Source organism: Kogia breviceps, chromosome 10 (genome assembly GCF_026419965.1).
Source record: "Kogia breviceps isolate mKogBre1 chromosome 10, mKogBre1 haplotype 1, whole genome shotgun sequence".
NCBI classification, from domain to species: Eukaryota; Metazoa; Chordata; class Mammalia; order Artiodactyla; family Physeteridae; genus Kogia; species Kogia breviceps.
The window spans coordinates 48452424-48472212 of NC_081319.1; the positions used below are offsets into that span (position 1 = coordinate 48452424).

The window sequence follows — 19789 nt, forward strand, 5'->3', positions numbered from 1 at the left end:
TACAGCAAAGTGAATCAGCCATACATATACATATATCCCCTCTTTTTTGGATTTCCTTCCCATTTAGGTCACCACAGAGCACCAAGTAGAGTTCCCTGTGCTATACAGTAGGCTCTCATTAGTTATCTATTTTACACATACTAGTGTATATATGTCAATCCCAATCTTCCAATTCATCCCCCCCCCCCACATCCTGGTCACCTTTTTTGGTTTAAAGTCTATTTTGTCTGCTATTAAAGTAGCCACCTCTGCTCTCTTTCATTTAGTTACTATTTGCATAGAATATATTTTTCCATCCTTTCACTTTCAATCTATTTGTGTCTTTGGATCTAAAGTGACTTGCTTATAGATAGCGTATAATTGGATCATGTTTTTATCCATCCTGTCAATCTCTGTCTTTAATTAGACAGTTAATTCATTTACATTTAAAGCAATTATTGATAAGGAGGGACTTACTTCTGTCATTGTGTTATTTTTTTATATGACTTACAGCTTTTTTGTCCCTCATTTCCTATATTACTTATTTTGTGCTTAATTTTTTGTTATAAAATGCTTAATTTTTTTTTCTTATTTTCTTTTGTTTATATTCTATAGCTATTCTCTTTATGGTCACTATAGGGATTACATTTACCATGGTAAAGTTTTAACAATCTAATTTGAGTTTACATCAGCTTAACTTCAATAACATACAAAAACTCTTCTTTACAGCACTATTTTCACCTCTTTTGGTTGTCGTTGTCATCACAAAATTACATCATAATAAACTGTATGCTCAAAAACATGAACTAATTCTTTTAAATGCATTAGTCTCTTAAATTACGTAGAAAAGACTTGGAGTTACAAACCAATGTTACTGTAATACCAAGTCTTACACCAATAACTGTTTTTAGTAATGTATCAGTCTCTTAAATTATGTAGAAAACAAAAAGTGCAGTTACAAACCATTGTTACAATAATACTAGCTTTTATACATCCCCATGTATTTACCTTTACTGAGATCTTTATTTCTTCAGACTGCTTGCAGTTACTGTCTAGGGTCTTCTCATTTTACCTTGCAAGACTCACTTGAGCATTTCTTGCAGGGCCGGTCTATTCCCTCAGCTTTTGTTTATCTGGAAATGTCTTAATTTCTCCCTCATTTTTGAAAAACAGTTTTACTGGATATATGATTCTTGGTTGACACTTTTTTCTTTCGCACTTTGAATATATTGTCTCTCTGCCTTCTGGCCTCCAAAGTTTCTGATGAGAAATCTGCTGACAACCTAATTTAGAACTGCTTGTATGTTTTCATACTTGCTGTTTTCAAAATTCTTTGTCTTTGCCTTTTATAAGTTTGATTATAATGTGAGTCTGTGAGTCTCTCAGAGTTCACCTTAGTGGGACATCACTGAGCTTCTTAGATGTTTATATTCGTGTCTTTCATCAAATTTGAGATGTTTCCAGCCATTATTTCTTCAAATATTCTCTCTGCCCCTTTCTTTTCCTTCTAGGCCTCCCACAGTGTGTATGTTGGTCTGCTTAATGGTATCCAAACAGGTCCCTCAGGCTCTATTCACTTTTCTTCAATCATTTTCCTTTCTGTTCCTCAGACTTGATAATTTCCATTTTTCTATCTTCAAGTTCACCAATTATTTCTTCTGCCAACTCAAATCTGCATTTAAATCCTTCTAGTGAGTTTTCCATTTCACAATACAAGTTACTGTAGCTCCAGAATTTCTTTTTGGTTTCTTTTGAGGTTTTCTCTCCTTATTGATATTTAGATTTTATTCACACATGGTTGTTTTGAGTTTTTCCATATCTTCCTTTAATTCTCTGAACATTTTAAGATGGTTGTTTTAAAGTCTTTGTCTAGTAGATCTGCCATCAGTCCTTTTCCAGTGATAGTTTCTGTTCATTTATTTACTTCCTTTGAATAGGCCATAGTTTCCTGTTTCACTGAGTGCTTTGTGATTTTTTTGTTGCTGTTGAAGACTGGACATTTGAATCTAATAAGATGGTAATGCTGGAAATCAGATTCTCCCCCTTTCCTGGGGTTTGCTGTTTTTTGTTATTGTTTTTGTTTTTTGGGGGGTTGTAGTAGGCTGTATCTGTGCTAAGCATCAGCCTGAAATGTAAAGTTAAGATCTTCTCAGATCTTTTCTGCACCTTTTCCTGGAAATGAACATTCACTTTCCAATTTTCCCTGCAAATTAGTTTTGTTTTTTTGTTTTTATTTTTTTTGGACATGCCACGTGGCTTGTGGGATCTTACTTCTCCAACCAGGGAATCAAACCCAGGCCCTCAGCAGTGAAAGCACAGAGTCCTAACCACTGGACTGCTAGGAAAGTCTCTATAGTTCCCCCCCCCGCCCCCCCGTGGTTGTTTTTTGATGTCCTAGTCTTTAAAGTCGGGCTCCAAAAAGGGCAAGAAGAGAAAAGAAGGGAAGGAAAAAAAGGCTATGGCCTGTTAAAGTCCCTTGGAAATCACTTGGAAGGGAGAAGCTGCAACAACAATGGCTTCCTGTCTCTTTGCAGCTCTGTGATCAGAAGCAATCAGTAATCAGAGCATATGCTGGATATTTGGAGGACAGGATCTTTTCTGCCACCATGGTTCCTGCAAGCTGCTCCAAAAACATGTGCATAGCTGCCTGCCAGGTGGCTGATAGGTGAGGAATGAGCAGATCTGAAATTAACTGTAATTTACCTTCCAAGTCTTGCCCTAGAATTTTCAAGCAATCAGTGGAATGCAGAATTCCAACACTAGACAAATTCTGCCAATTCAATTGTTTAGGTGGGGAGAAGATTCTTGGTGCTTCCTACTATGCCATCTTCCCAGAATTCTCTCTTCTTTAGTTTCTTACCACTTGATTTTGCTTCTCTAAACAATACAGTATAATTGTGCCTGGTTTTGAACTTATATAAATGGAATCACAAGGTATATATTCTGACTAGCTTCTTTCACTCTATATTTTTATAATTTATTTAATGCTTTTGTATCCAGTTGTAGTTCTAGTCATTTTCATCACTATATAGTATTCCAAAGTATAAATTAACTACAATTTACTTATCCATTCTACTAACAAAAGACCTGGGACTGTTTCAAACTTGTAATGCTTATGAGCACTATGGCACACTGAAGTATGAGTTTCTTTATGCCATACACCTAGAAGCTAAAGTCTCTGGGTATGCATATCTTCAACTTAATAAAGTGTTGGTACTGTTTACATTCCCACCATCAGAGGGTGAGATTCTCCCTTGCTTTATATCCACACTGATAACTAGTACTGTCAGATGTGTTTGCTAGGTCAGTCAGTATAATGTGGTATCCCAATGTTATTTTACTTTGCATTTAACTGCTAACTAGTGAGGTTGACCACCTTTTATTATATTTGTGTTTTGATATCATTTGAGATTATCTGATTTTTCCTTAATGAGTTCTTTGTATGTTCTAAATTTGAGCCCCTTGTCAAGTTATTCATGCTGCAAATATCTTCTCTGTGGTTTTGCTTTTTTACTTATTAATGGTAACAAACTGTTCTTCTTTCAATGAACAGTAGTTGCTAATTTTACAGGAGCCAAATTTATCAATCTTTTTCTTTTTTATTTTTTTTGGCGGTACGCAGGCCTCTCTCTGTTGTGGCCTCTCCCGTTGCGGAGCACAGGCTCCGGACGCGCAGGCTCAGCAGCCATGGCTCACGGGCCCAGCCGCTCTGCGGCATGTGGGATCTTCCCAGACCAGGGCACGAACCCATGTCCCCTGCATCAGCAGGTGGACACTCAACCACTGCGCCACCAGGGAAGCCCATCAATCTTTTTCTTTACGTTAGAACATGATGTGGCTTGGTTAAAATATTCCCTTACCTGAGGACATGAAGATGTGTGCCTAAATTATCTTCTAAAGCTGAAGAAATAATTCAAGGTTTGGGTGGTTATTTTCCTCCTGCCAAACACCTGGCTGTTCCAGCAGTGTGGGACCAAGCTGAGGTTTTTCCTCAGATGATCTGCTTGATCTACAATCCTGCAGTTCAGCTATTCTGGAGTTTCACCCTGGTGGAGGGGGCATTTCACCAGGATAGCAACACTGGCAGGCCTTGGACTCCAATTCTTATCTCTTTAGCTCTGAATCTGCCAAAAGTACACTTCCACCTCTCAGATGCCTTTTCCTAATTGGCAAATACCCCATTTCTCCCAGGACAGAAGCAGTTCTGTATCACTTCTCTGTAGCATATTTATTCTTAAATGCAATGAGGTTTCTTGACTACCTTTCCTTTAAAAGAAAGTAAAGAATGCTATGAAAACCCACAGATGACGACTTTAATGGGGATAAGGAATAGATAATTGTAAGGTAATGGGTAATGGTCAGAAAATGCCTAAGACTGAAAATGAAGGATGAGTAGTGGAAGATATCTTGAGAGTCAGTAGGGATGTGTCAACACAGTATGTTTGACCAGAGAGGGTCCAGGAGATAGAAGAGAAAACTGACTAAGAAAACATAACAGATAAGTCATGTGGTTCTATCAACCATTAAACCAAAATATAAAGAAATACTAAACATTACCTGCAATCTGTACTGAGCCATCTTCTCCAAGAAGAATATTGCCAGCTTTCACATCTCTTTAAGAAAAAAAAAAAATCACTTATTAATAAACACCTATTCTTTGGAGTTACATAATTTAAGCAGTTCACTATATTCACCACAACACTGTAATATTTAAATGTTCTATTTTGCATTAAAGGATATTAAGGCCAATAGTAGAATTTTAAAAATTGTAGTCACTTGTACTAAAATCCAAACATTGTAAACAATAACATATAACATTTGACTATTAAATTTGGAAAATCTGAGGTTATTAAATACTCAATTGAGATAATAGTGGCCAAAGAATGTGACCCTCACTATCACCTTATCTACTTTTTAAAATACAATGATTTTTTTCTACACCCTAATATATGATCAAAATTTTTAAATGGTATGTAGTTGAAAACAGGGACTATTCTATCCTATGCCTGTAGCATAAATACATGATGTAAATTACTCAAACATCTCTATATTCTTATTAGTAACTATATATAACAACTCAAGTAATACATGAACACATTCCTGCTTTAAAAACCTAAACATCACTGAAAAGGCTAAAGTTCCTTTTGACCACTGTTCTCAAGTCTAGTATTCTCTCCAAAGTTTTCAACCATTATCAGTCTAGTTAACAGAATATGTTCCTGTGACATATCTGGGCTTTTCTTCCAACATAAATGATACTATGCTATCCCTTCAAATGTACGACTTGTTTTTCTCATGCAATAATGTGTCAGTAATATCTAGCAAAATTTATAATCCCTAATTCCTATGCGTAATCCACTTCTTTGATAACCTAGAGAAACTCTCACAATGTTCACAGAATGTACAAGGGGGTTGTCTACAGAATTGTTTGTAATAACAAACTAAAAACGGTAGCAACCTAGAAAGCCAACAACAGCAAAAAGATTAAATTAATTCTGCTACATCCATGAAACGGATTAAGGTCAATCAACATGTCATGCCCTCTAATACGTAATACATACTGCTAAGTGAACAAATCAAATAGGACAGTGCATTTTGTATGCCACCATTAATATTACAAACACACAAACCCCTTTCCATACACAGAGAACAATTAATTTATTTCCTTTAGTGGAGAGGAGTGGGATCAGAGCCTTGTGGGAATGGACTCACCTATTTGTTTCATAATTAAAAATAAATATAATTAAATAAAAGAGAGCCAGGCCTTGAAGCTAGACAAGAAAGAAAAGCGAGGCTAGCTCATGGAAGAAGACCCTGTTTGTCAGGAAAAAGAACCAGTGAAAGGACACTTCATCCCTTCCTTGTCCCTGTCTTCTTTCCCCTATCCTTAGCTATAACCATTCCTTGGTAAACAATGAACAAGTTTCACAACTGTGTGTAGCAACGTCACCATACCAAGAGTATACAATACCTTTCCTGAATATATACTGAATCATTTGGAAATCATGTTACTGAGTATTTTTTTCTGCTTATAAATCCAAGCAATTTATAGGACCTCTCCCAGAGGCTGACTTAGAATGGAGGTTGGCTCACTTAGCCCTACAAACCTAAAGTCTAAACCATGAACAGGAGAGAACTGAGGATATTTCCTTCCCTTGGTGACAAGACCATTCAACTAAGGCAACCATGAACCTTCAACTCCTTTTTCTGAGCTCATCTAGAATGATATCTAAAACTTAATGGAAAAAACAATGTATAGTTTAGTCACTTCCTCCTCTGTGTTTGTGCAGCAGGCTGTAATGTTAGTACAGATCATAAAAATATAATCTTTCTCATTTCACCATGAGTCATATCTTAGTACATTTCTATATCATCTGCACTTACTTAGTATTATAATTAGTGCATAGGGGGCATCTCCCAGATATTCATCAAATAGATTTAAATAACTAAACAGAAGACAACCTGCCTTAAATCTTCTTATGGAGATAAGTGAATCATTAAATCAATCCATCCACCCAACTAAACACTAAAATAAAAATTGATTGTTTCTGAAGAGATGTGGAGTAAATCAATCAATCCAACTAAATACAAAAATAAAATTGTTCCCTCCTGCCATCCCACCTCCCAACTCCCACCTCTTAACTCTGTTCCAAATATTAGGCTTATAAACCAGTATGCTGTAATCAAATAGACAACTAACTATCCATCTAAATAGGAGAGCAGTTAAACTATGGTATATCTATATAATGAAATACTACGAATACTAACAAATATATGTTAATATGGAACAATCTCCAAATATATTAAGTGAAATAACAATACTACATACATCATGTTGCCATTTGTCTTTTTTTTTTTTAAGCAGGAGGAAGAGAGATATATACAGTATGTTTATATTGCCATAAAATCTCTCTCAAAGGAATCATAAGAAAATGGCAAGAAGTGGTTCCCTTTAGACCAGGGTACTAGAGGTTCAGTGAAGGAAGGAGATTTTTTCTTTTTTTTAATGCTTTATTATATTTATTTATTTATTGTCTGTTTGTTTATTTATTTATTTATTTATGCCTGCCTTGGGTCTTTGTTGCTGCGCACGGGCTTTCTCTAGTTGCGGCAAGCGGGCGCAACTCTTCATTGTGGTGTGCGGGTTTCTCATTGTGGTGGCTTCTCTTGTTGCAGAGCACAGGCTCTAGGTGCACAGGCTTCAGTAGTTGTGGCACGCAGGCTAAGTAGCTGTGGCTTGCGGGCTCTAGAACTCAGGCTCAGCAGTTGTGGTGCACAGGCTTAGTTGCTCCAAGACATGTGGAATCCTCCTGGACCAGGGCTCGAACCCGTGTCCCCTGCCTTGGCAGGTGGATTCTTAACCACTGTGCCACCAGGGAGGTCCCTAAAATGCTTTATTTTTTTTAGAACAGTTTTAGATTTACATAAAAATTGAGAAGATAGTGCAGAGGAATTCCCATACACCTGTCACTCAGTTTCCCCTATTATTAACATGACACATTAAATGGTTCTGTTGCCACAGTAATGAACTAGTATTGATGCATTACTATTAACTAAGGTCTACAATTTATTCAAATATTTTAGCTTTAACCTAATGTCCTTTTTCTTTCCCAGGATACCATGTTCCATTTAGTTGTCATGTCTTCTTAGGGGCTTCTCTTGTCTGTGACAGTTAATCTTTGATTTTCCTTGTTTTTAATGACCTTGACAGTTTTGAGGAGTAATGGTCCAGTATTTTGTAGGATGCCCCTCTATTGGAATTTGTATGATATTTTCCTCATGATTAAGCTGTTGTTATGAGTTTGGGGACGGAAAACCACAGAAGTCAAGTGCCATTTTCATCATATCATATCAAGAGTACATAGTTATCACCATGTTTTAGCACAGTTGATATGCTGAAGACTTATTTTATCATATACCATTTGTACCATTTGAATTTCTAAGCCTATATTTGCACTACCCATTGAAATAATGTTTTCTAAGCTTTTGTCTTAAGTGAAGAAACAGTAATCCATTTTCAGTAGAAGCTACACTTTGGGTGACTACTTTTCCTGATCAGTTCCCCAGATAATCAATTCATGTTTCCCTTTTCAAACCAAAAGTACAAAATATAGAACAGTTTCCAAGAATAAAAGCAGAGGAAGATCATGAAGCTAAATGGCTCACTGGACAATTAAACACACCAGTCTGTCCTCACACACAACAGGGCAAATGACCTTTCAAGGAAAAGATTTGTAACTAAATCTCTGGAAATCAACATAATAGTCCTTAACTGAAGAACCTTTGTTACCTGCCTCAAAGGAGATCAAGCAACCCAACAGCCCCAACAGTTAAATCCTCCAACCACTCTTAAATAGCAAGAACAGTGAGTGTTGTGTTTCACAGCTTGATGCCATTTCTCACAAGTCACTATTGCACCAAAGTTACAGATTCCTTTTAAAATTAAAAGGAATATCATAGACATACTTGACTTTCTCATTAGTACAGAACACAAGTTTCTCCCCATCACATTATAAAAAATTTATTTACTTTTAGTTATTTTACTTTTGCCTGTATTAGGTCTTCATTGCTGTGCGTGGGCTTTCTCTAGTTGCGACGAGCGGGCTTCTCATTGCGGTGGCTTCTCTTGTTGCAGAGCATGGGCTCTAGGCACACGGGCTTCAGTAGTTGTGGCACATGGGCTCAGTAGTTGTGGCTCGTGGGCTCTAGAGCACAGGCTCGGTAGTTGTGGTGCACAGATCGAACCCGTGTCCCTGCATTGGCAGGCGGATTCTTAACCACTGTGCCACCAGGGATCGAACCCGTGTCCCTGCATTGGCAGGCAGATTCTTAACCACTGCGCCACCAGGGAAGCCCCCCATTACATTTTTATGACTCATCAATAGGCACAGTTTATGGAAAACATGAAAAAGGCCAAGAGAAGAAATTAATCAAGACAAAAGCTGGAAAATATGCTACATTTAGGCATCTTAAACTGACTAAATATCTATCATTTCTGTTAAAGCTAATCTCTTTAAATGGGAAAAATATTTGGGTACGTATATACAGACAGAAAAATGTAAGTCTAATTTAGAGACCTGTTCACCCTAGTCGAAACCTCTTAAGCCTGGGGAGTCAAGGAGAAAACACAGTAGAAACAGTAAAATTATTTGACCTAATCCACCAGACTGACACAAATCTAACTGAAATAACAATTGGACTCTAAAGATACGAGAAGTAACAAAACCTACTAAAACATCCATCTCTGTTTCCCAGTAAAACAACTTTATCCCAACTTTCTCCTGTTGAAATCTCAGTGCATCTCGGCTAAAGTATAAGTAGGGTTCTTAGCCTTGGCTGTATATTAGGATCTCTTGGGGAACTTTCAGAAGTCTCAATGCCAAGGCCTCATCATAGACCAGTTAAATGAATTTCTGGCAGTGGATCCGGGAACTGGTACTTATTAAAGTTTCCCAGGTGATTGCAATATGAAGCCAACATTGAGGTTCTCTGATTTTTTTTCTTTTGCGGTATGCGGGCCTCCCACTGCTGTGGCCTCTCCCGTTGTGGAGCACAGGCTCCGGACGTGCAGGCTCAGCGGCCATGGCTCACAGGCCCAGCTGCTCCGCAGCATGTGGGATCTTCCTGGACTGGGGCATGAACCTGTGTCCCCTGCATCGGCAGGCGGACTCTCAACCACTGTGCCACCAGGGAAGCCCAGGTTCTCTGATTTTATGTGTAAGAGAATTTCCATTCCAGTAACATGGCAGAGACTTTCATCACTTACTATCCAGGCCTTGGCCCCAAGATACACCACCATTCCCCTTCTCCAAACACAAAGAAATGCTGGATTAATTAGGGGGGAAACTGCCACATAAATGAACATGAAATAAAGAAAAGGAAATCTTCAATCTTCAGAAATGAAAAGGACACTTAAGAGCAGAGCAGTAAGCCTTGGGAGACAGAACAGAGATACTCTGCCAAATAGCTAGGGAGCTCAGGCTTTAAAATCCACCCATAAACAGAAAAAATAGCATTGGGCTAGCTTAAGGTTGAGAAAGAGAACTGAGACCCCTTCATAAAGCTAGGACCCTGGGAAGACTGAGCCACAATGAAACATATACTTGCCAAAGGCAAGCCAGTAAAGCCATATTAAAATAAGACCTAACTGTCTTTAATACAAAAGCATTTCTAGGAATAAAAAGCGTCATTATATAACAACAACAAAAAAAGGGAATAATTTACCAAGAAGAAAACAATCCTGAACCTGTATGTACCTATAAAATATCTTTCAATCACAGAGGACTATAGCTCAAAGGGGTCATTAGTGTTGTAGGGCTAACTTCAATTAACTTCTGGCCTCCACTGTTCTGATGTGAAGTCAACTCCTAATCATACTGATCCTCTGTCTTAGTCTGTTCAGGCTGCTATAACAAAAATACCAGACTGGGTAACTTAAACAACCAACATTTATTTCTCACAGTTCTGGAGGCTGGAAAGTCCAAGATCAAAGCAGGTGCAGATTTGGTGCCTGGTGAGGAGCTGCTTCCCTGTTCATAGGTGACCACCTTTTCACTGTATCTTCACAAGTCAGAAGGGGCAAGGGAGTTCTCTGGGGTCTCTTTTATAAGGACACTAATACCATTCGTGTGGCCTCTACCCTCATGACCTATGTACCTCCCAAAGGTTCCACCTCTAAATACCACCACATTGAGGATTAGGTTTCAACATATGAATTCTGAGGGGACACAGACATTCAGTCTATAGCACTCCCCCTACATGATAAGTTGTTTTTCTCTTGCTGCCTTCAAGATATTCTCTTTGTGTTTAGGTTTCAATAGTGTGACTATGATGTGTCTAGGTATAGATCTCTTTGTATTTACCTTAATTGTGGTTCGTTAAACTTCTTAAATTTGTAGATTAATGTTTTTCCTCAAATTTGGAAGTTTTAGGTCACTGTTTCTTTCAATATTTTTTTTGTCCCTTTTACTCATTTAGCTAAATGAGAGCTGATAGATTTAACAAAGTAGATGTTACAGTCATACAAAATTGAGCACAGATTGAATTTGTGCCTGAACTTGATGTAAGTCAATTTGATTGCTTTCTAAAAAAGACAGTGGACTTAACGTGTATTTCAGTGTGTATTTTGGGTTAATTTTACCATTGACTATATAAAGTCTGCATATGTAAAGGTTTAGGGAAAAGAATATACTTCTATCTATGTTCTGAAGTGAGGACTTTGACTTTTAAAAATAGAGATACAGATATATTAAATAAGACAACAACTGCATATTTAAAGAATAATAATTCAGTGGCAGATCTAAATTCTATTGAGTTAGTAACTAAAAACTATAATTGATATTTAAACCAATGTATGCCCAGCATCACTGATTAGCACAATATTTCCTAGAAGACTTTGGAAGTAGACTGCTAAATTCAGATCCCAGCTCTGTCACTAGCTGGGTGACCTTTGGCAAGTTACTTAACTCTCTTTGCCTTGGTTTCCTCATCTGTAAAATAGGAATAATAATAGTACCAGGGGCTTGCCTGGTGGCGCAGTGGTTAAGAATCCACCTGCCAATGCAGGGGACATGGGTTTGAGCTCTGGTCCGGGAGGATCCCACATGCTGCGGAGCAACTAAGCCCGTGTGCCACAGCTACTGAGCTTGGGCTCTAGAGCCCGTGAGCCACAACTACTGAGCCTGTGTGCCACAACTACTGAAGCCCACGTGCCTAGAACCTGTGGTCCACACAAAGAGAAGCCACTGCAGTAAGAAGTAGGCGCATGGCAACAAAGAGTAGGCCTTGCTCACTGCAACTAGAGAGAAAGCCCATGCGTAGCAATGAAGACCCAATGCAGCCAAAAATTAATTAATTATTTTTTTTAAAGTACCAATTCATAAAATAATTGTGAAGATTAAATCAGGTTAAGGTAGAAAATACACTTAGAAAAGTATTTAGGGACTTCCCTGGTGGTCCAATGTCTAAGACTCCATGCTCACAGTGCAGGAGGCCCAGGTTCTATCCCTGTTCAGGGAGCTAGACCCCATATGCCGCAACTAAGAGTTCACATGCCGCAACTAAGGCCCAGTGCAGCCAAATAATAAATATTTTTTAAAAAAAAAAAAGTATTTAGCACACAAGTTGCAGTGAAGGCTAGCTGTCATTATTATCTATACCAGGGGTCAACATTTTCTTAAAGGGCCAGACAGTAAATAGGGTTTGTGGGGCAGATGATATCTGTCACCACTACTTTTTCTCTGTAGTGCTAAAATGTGCATGGCTGTGTTTTAAAAAAGAAACCAAGACAAACAAACAAAAAACAGGCATCAGGTTGCATTCATCCTGTGAGCCAGAGTCTGTCAATCACTGATGATCTATATGGTGGTAAAATAAAATTTTTTTCCTCTCACATGACAGTCTGGGCATGAGTGACATCAGTTCAGCATGGTAACTCCAGAGTTGGTGATTCAGGTTCCTCATATTTTATTGCTCTACCATCTCTAAGTTCTTGCTACACAGTCCAAGATGCCTTACTACCACATCCACATTTCAATGGAAGGAAGGAAAGGACAAACAGAGGTTATGTCACTTTCTGTGAGCAGTGGTTCTCAGGTTATTTGGCAATGTCTAGAGATATTTTAGGTTGTCGCAATGGGCACTGGGGGCGGTGTATACGTGTGTGCTACTGGCATGTAACAGGTAGAAGCCGGATATGCTGCTAGATCCGTTCTATAACGCACAGGATAGCCCCTGCAACAAAGAATTGCCCAGCCCAAAAGTCAGTGGTGCTGGGACTGATAAAACCTGTTAAGGGAACACTATTGTTTTCATCACAGTGGCTAGAAACTAAATCACACAGTCAAATCTGGCCCGCATGGGAGGCTATGAAATGTTGCCTTTCCTCTGGATGTTCATGTGCCCAGTAAAAAATGTCTTTTTTCTTTTAATTTTAAAACAAGGGGAGACATATTAGGGGTCAATTAGCACTCTATGGCATATGTCTTTCTAGAAGATTACTTGATGAACATGGAATCAGAACTGAGGTATTAACTGAATTATGTTCATTGCTAGTATCAAGGTATGTATCCACAGGGTTACCACCATTCAGAGGACAGAAGTCCTGTTTTTCAAGGCACCTTTTCCCTTGACAGTGTGGGAAATAAATTCCTAAAGATTTACCCTTTGGTCATGCCCCCTTTTCAGTCATTTGTTAACACATTATTTTAACTAGGTACAAAATAACTGATTAGGTACAATTTTAGATGAAAAATCCTATTGTCTTAAGAAAATACTTTCAGTGTTTCCAAGATTTCTAGTTTACATGCTATTCCTTAGAATCAATTACTCTCTTTTATCCTCATAAAAAGAAAGTTTGGGGTTTCCCTGGTGGCTCAGTGGTTAAGAATCCACCTGCTAATGCAGGAGACATGGGTTTGAGTCCTCACAATTACTGAGCCTGTGCTCTAGAGCCCGCGAGCCACAACTACTGAGCCCACGTGCCACAACTACTGAAGCCTGTGCGCCTGAAGCCCATGCTCCACAACAAGAGAAGCTACCGCTCCCTGGTGGCGCAGCAGTTAAGAATCCGCCTGCCAATGCAGGGGACAAAGGTTCGAGCCCTGGTCTGGGAAGATCCCACATGGCGCAGAGCAACTAAGTCCATGCACCACAACTACTGAGCTACTGAGCCTGTGCTCTAGAGCTTGCAAGCCACAACTGCTGAGCCCCCGTGCCACAACTACTGAAGCCTGTGTGCCTAGAGCCTGTGCTCCGCAACAAGAGAAGCCACCGCAAGAGAAGCCTGTGCACCACAACAAAGAGTAGCTCCCGCTCGCCGCAACCAGAGAAAAGCCCGTGCACAAGCAAAGAAGACCCAATTCAGCCAAAACTAAAATAAATAAAATTAATTAAATAAAAAAGAAACCACTGCAATGAGAAGCCCATGCGCCACAACAAAGAGTAGCCCCCACTCACCACAACTAGAGAAAGCCCGTGCGCAGCAACGAAGACCCAACGCAGCCAAAAATAAAAATTAATTAATTAAAAAAGTTTCTTTCCTTTGTAAGACTTAAGAGGGTGGAAAAACTTAAACAACTGGAAAGAATTATTCATTTTTCCTAGAATGAGATGCTTCTATAGATAACTGATTTCACTTACTATACGCTGATTTTCTTTAAAATGCTTCTACTCTCAGGGTAATCTAATCAAAAGTTTGTGTGCATGGGGAGGGAATACCTTGTTTTTTTCCTCCATATTCTGATTACTCCTTAAAACCTCAGTTTTACAAATTGGTAGTCATCTGATCTTTGATCAGTTACTTTTCTGGGCCTTTGCTTGTCTGTTTGCTGACGGATTAGGGTTAAATAGGTGATTTTTTTTTTTAACTGAGGTATAAAATTGTAAGATATAAATAAGATATATTGTAAGAGAAATAAATTTGTAAGATATAAATAAAGCTGTAAGATATTTAAAGTGTACAATGTGATTGTTTGGTACACATATACACTGGGAAAGGATTAAATCCATAGAGTTAATTAACACATTTATCACCTCGCGTATTTACTTTTTTTTTTTTGAGAACATTTAAATCCTACTCTCTTAGCAAACTGCAATAATATGATACAGTGTTATCCACTACAGTCAACATGATATACATTAAATCCTCAGACCTTATTCATCTTATAACTGAAAGTTTATACTTTCACCAACCTCTCCCTGTCTCCCTCACCCACTCAGCCCCTGGCAACCACTTTTCTATACTCTATTTCAATGAATTTAACTCTGTGTGTGTGTATGTGTGTTGTAAGATCCCACATATTAAGTGATACCATGTAGTATTTGTCTTTCTCTGTCTGGCTTAATTCACTTAGCATAACATGCCCTCCAGGTTCATCCATGTTGTCACAAATGACAGGACTTCCTCCGTTTCATGGATGAATAAAGTCCATTGTGTATGTGTGTGTGTGTGTGTGTGTCTGTGTGTGTGTCTGTGTCTGTGTGTATCACAATTTCTTTATCCATTCATCCATGACACACACTTAGGTTGTTTCCATGTCTTGGCTATTGTGAATAATGCTGAATACGGGAGTACAGATATCTCTTTGAGATAATGACTTCATTTCTTTTGGACATATACCCAGCAATGGGATTTCTGGATCTTATTGTAATTTTTTTTTTTTTGGCTGCACCACACGGCTTGTGGGATCCTAGCTGCCAGACCAGGGATCAAACCTGTGCCCCCTGCATTGGAAGTGTGGAGTCTTAACCACTGGACTGGCAGGGAAGTCTCCCTGTAATTCTATTTTTAATTTCTTGAGGAACCTCCATACTGTTTCCACAGTGGCTGTACCAGTTTACACTCCCAACATCAGTACACAAGGGTTCCCTTTCTCCATATCCTTGCCAGCATCTGATATCTTGTCTTTTTGTTTTGTTTTGTTTTGTTTTTTGGCTGCACCACACGGCTTGTGGGATTTTAGTTCCCTAGCCAGGGATTGAACCCTGGCCCTTGGCAGCGAAAGCATGGAGTCCTAACCACTTGACCACCAGGGAATTCCCTGATATCTTGTTTTTTTGATAACAGACATCCTAACGGGTGTGAGATGATATTTCATAGTCGTTTTGATTTGCATTTCCCCAATGGTTAGTGATGTTGATCACCTTTTTCACATGTATCTGTTGGCTACTTATATGTGTTCTTTGGGAAAATGTCTATTCAGGTCCTTTTCCCATTTTTTAAATTGGGTTGTTTTTATTTTTTTGCCTCTGAGTTGTATGAGTTCCTCCTATTTTGGGGATGTATCCCCTTATCAGACATGTGGTTTGAGAATATTTACTCCTATTTAGTAGGTTGGCTTTTTACTTTTTTGATGGTTTCCTTTGCTGTGCAGAAGCTTTTCAGTTTGATGTGATCTAGTTTCTAAAGTTTTTGCTTTTGTTGCCTTTGCTATTGGTGTCAAATCCAAAAAATCATTGCCAAGACCAATGTCAAGGATATGTTTTCTTCTAGGAGTTTTATAGTTTCAGGTCCTAAGTTCATATCTTTAATCCATTTTGAGTTGATTCCTCTGTATGGTATAAGATAGAGGTCCAGTATCATTTTTTGTATGATGTTTGTTGTGGGCTTATCATAAATGGCCTTTATATGTTAAGGTACATTCCCTCTATACCCAGTTTGTCAAGAGTTTTCATTATGAAAGGATGAATTTCGTCAAAAGCTTTTTCTGCATTTATTGATATGACCATGATTTTATCGTTCATTTTGTTAAAGTGGTGCATCATAGTGATTGATTGATTTGCAGATGTTGGACCACCCTTGCATCCCTGGAATAAATCCCACTTAATCATGCTGTATGATCCTCTTAACATATTGTTGAATTTTGTTTGCTAACGTTTTGTTGAAGATCTCTGCGTATATGTTTATCATGGATATTGGCTTGTAATTTTCTTTTCTTGTAGTGTCCTTGTTTGGCTTTGGTATCAGGATAATGCTGGCTTTGTAAAATGAGTTTGTAATGTTTCCTCCTCTTCTAGTTTTTGGAAGAGTTTGAGAAGGATTATTATAAGTTCCTCTTTAAATATTTGGTAAAATTCACCAGTGAAGCCATCAGTCCTGGATTTTTGTTGGGAGGTTTTTGATTATTGAATTGATCTCCTTAGTAGTAATTGGTCCATTTAGATTTTCTATTTCTTCATGATTCAGTCTTGGTAGATTGTATGTTTCTAGGAATTTATCCATTTCTTCTAGGTTGTACAATTTGTTGGCATATAATTGTTCATAGTAGTCTCTTATGATCCCTTATACTTCTGTGGTAACAGCTGTAATGTCTCCTTTTTCATTTCTGAATTTAATTTATTTGAGTCCTCTCTCTTTTTCTCTTGGTGAGTCTAGCAAACAATTTGTCTATTAATCTTTTTAAGAAACCAGCTCTTAAAAACTGGTTTCACTGATCTTTTCAACTGTCTTTTTAGTCTGTATTTCATATATTTCCATTGTAATGTTTTTATTTAACTTCCTTCTGCTAACTCTGGGCTCAGTTTATTCTTATTTTTGTAGTCCCTTAAAAGTAGGTGATTTTAAATGTTATATCTTGTTGTGTTCTTCCACTCTTTTTCTGCTGTCTTTGGTTTTAATTGAGCATTTTATATGATTCTTATCTTCTTTTTTTCCTCTTTTAGTGGTTGCCCTAGAGTTTGCTCTACACATTTACAACTAATCCAAGTCCACTTTCACATAGTACTATACCACTTCCCTGAGTTTTCTTTCAATCTCATATATCCTGGACTGGGTATTACAGTCTTGCAACCCAGAACTGTCAATAGGCATAGACCAAAAAAAAAAAAAAAAAAAAAAAAAGAAGCTCTAAGCCTGCTCCCTGTGGCCAAAGGATCAGGAAAGGGGCAGCACAGCTCAGACCTAGCAGGGACCCCATCAATGACTACATAGCTGGAGTGGAAGGCTGACCCACTAGGCCAGAACCAGAGGTGCCAATGAAGACCAGACTGGAAACTCCATTGCCCAATCCACATCTAGTGCAGCAGGTAGGCCCATGCTGCCTACACCAGCACCACCAATAGGCCCAGCCAATATCTCCCATTCTTCCACCCAGCAGCAGAAAGTGACCCAGGTCTGGCACCTCTTGGTCCTCTACACCAGGGGTCCCCATTCCCCAGGGTCGCAGACTGGTACTGGGCCGTGGCCTGTTCTAAACCATCCCCCCACCCCCACCCCCACCCCAGTGTGTGGGAAAAATTGTCTTCCATGAAACCAGTCCCTGGTGCCAAAAAGTTTGGGGACAACTGCTCTACACAGTGGCAAAGGATGACCCAGACCCAGTGTCTCCCACCTCCCCACTCAGTAGCAAAAGGTGGCCCAGAAAAGTGCCTTTCATGTCCACAGGCAATACCACAGAATGAGTGGGAGCCCAATTGCGGCCAGGTGGCCTGGTCCACAAGGTGAGCCCAAGAAGTGCTCACAGACCCAGAGGCACACCCACTATCTCCCACCTTCCACCTAGCAGCACCAGGCCTGGGGAAGGGCACTCTACTCCAATGGGTGGCATCACCCATTGATTGAGAAGAGGGCCCCAGCAGTGCCACAGGAACAAAACAAACCAGAACAACACTGCAAGGGCTCTAAAAAATCAGGGCAATTGCCTGCTAAAATATATTATTTCACTATATTATTATTTCAATAGGATCAAGAGTCTCCTAACATAACATCCAAAACATCCATGATAAAATTAAAAAAAAAAATCATTCAACATACCAAGAACCAGGAAAAACTTCAAAAAGAAAAGACAACTAAATGATGTCAACACAAAGATGAATCAGGTTTTGGAATTATTTGACAAGAATTTTAAAGCAGCCATCATAAAACTGCTTCTAACATGCAATTTGGAATTCTCAAAACAAATGAAAAACAGAAAATCTCAGCAAAAAAAATAGCTATAAAAAAGAACCAAATAAAAATTATATAACTGAAAACCTACACTAATTGAAATAAAAAGCTCAAGGAATGGGTTCCAGAGTAGAATGGAGAGGACAGAGGATAGAATCAGCAAACCTGAAAATAAATCAAGAAAATTTACTCAATCTGAATAGAGTAAAAATAGGCTGAAAACTGAGCCTCAGGGATTATGGTACAAAACGGTACAATAACAAAAGATCTAACATTTCCATCATTAGAGTCCCAGAAGAAGATGAGGGAAAATAGCTTGCAAAGGTATTCAAAGAAATAATGGCTGAAAACTTCCCAAAATTGGTGAAGACAAAAACTTATAGATTCAAGAAGGTTAGGAACCCCCAAAAGGATAGACATGAAGAAATCCACACTAAGACATATCATAATTAAACTTGTCAAAACCAAACTTTGGGACTTATCTGGTGGTCCAGTGGGTGAGACCCTGAGCTCCCAATGCAGAGGGCCTGGGTTCGATCCCTGGTCTGGGAACAAGATCTCGCATGCATGCTGTAACTAGGAGTTTGCATGTCACAACTAAGAAGTCCAAATACCGCAACTAAGAGTCCACATGCCGCAACTAAGAGTCTGCATGCCGCAACTAAAAACATCCTGGGGCTTCCCTGGTGGCGCAGTGGTTGAGAGTCCGCCTGCCGATGCAGGGGACACGGGTTCGTGCCCTGGTCTGGGAAGATCCCACATGCCGCAGAGTGGCTAGGCCTGTGAGCCGTGGCCACTGAGCCTGTGCTCCGCAATCGGAGAAGCCATAACAGTGAGAGGCCCGTGTACCACAAAAAAAACAAACAAACATCCTGCATGTGGCAACTAAGACCCAGCGCAGCCAAAATAAATAAATAAATAGATTTTTTTTTTAAAAATCTTTTTTTTTTTTTTTTTTTTTTTGGCTATGCCATGTAACATGTGGGATCTTAGTTCCCCAACCAGGGATTGAACCTGTGTCCCCTGCACTGAGAGCACAGTCTTAACCACTGGACCGCCAGGGAAGTCCCACGAAGGAACAGTCTTGAAAGTAGCCAGAGAAAAGCAACATATTGCCTAAGAACACCAATTCGCATGACAGATTTCTCATCTGAAACCATGAAGGCCCCAATTAAGTACCACAGCATCTTTCAGGTGCTGAAAGAAAAGACCTGTCAACTACAAATTCTTATATCTAGGGAAACTATCCTTCAGAAATGATGGGGAAATAAATATATCTTCAAAGGAAGGAAAACTAAATCCAGGGACTAAACAAATTTGTACTAACAGAATCCACCACCATTTGTACAGATAACAATTCTTTTTTTTTTTTTTTTTTTTTTTTTTTTTTTGCGGTACACGGGCCTTTCACTGTTGTGGTCTCTCCCA

General features: G+C 38.9%; 1 protein-coding gene across 1 annotated transcript in view; it reads right to left on the reverse strand.

The window, feature by feature from the left end:
- OXSR1 (oxidative stress responsive kinase 1) overlaps positions 1-19789 on the reverse strand; it is a 103087-nt gene that overhangs the window by 40603 nt on the left and 42695 nt on the right. The window contains exon 5 of the mRNA XM_059077371.2: positions 4537-4592. Within this exon, the coding sequence (XP_058933354.1) occupies positions 4537-4592 (56 nt within the window). The remainder of the gene's footprint in view (positions 1-4536; positions 4593-19789) is intronic.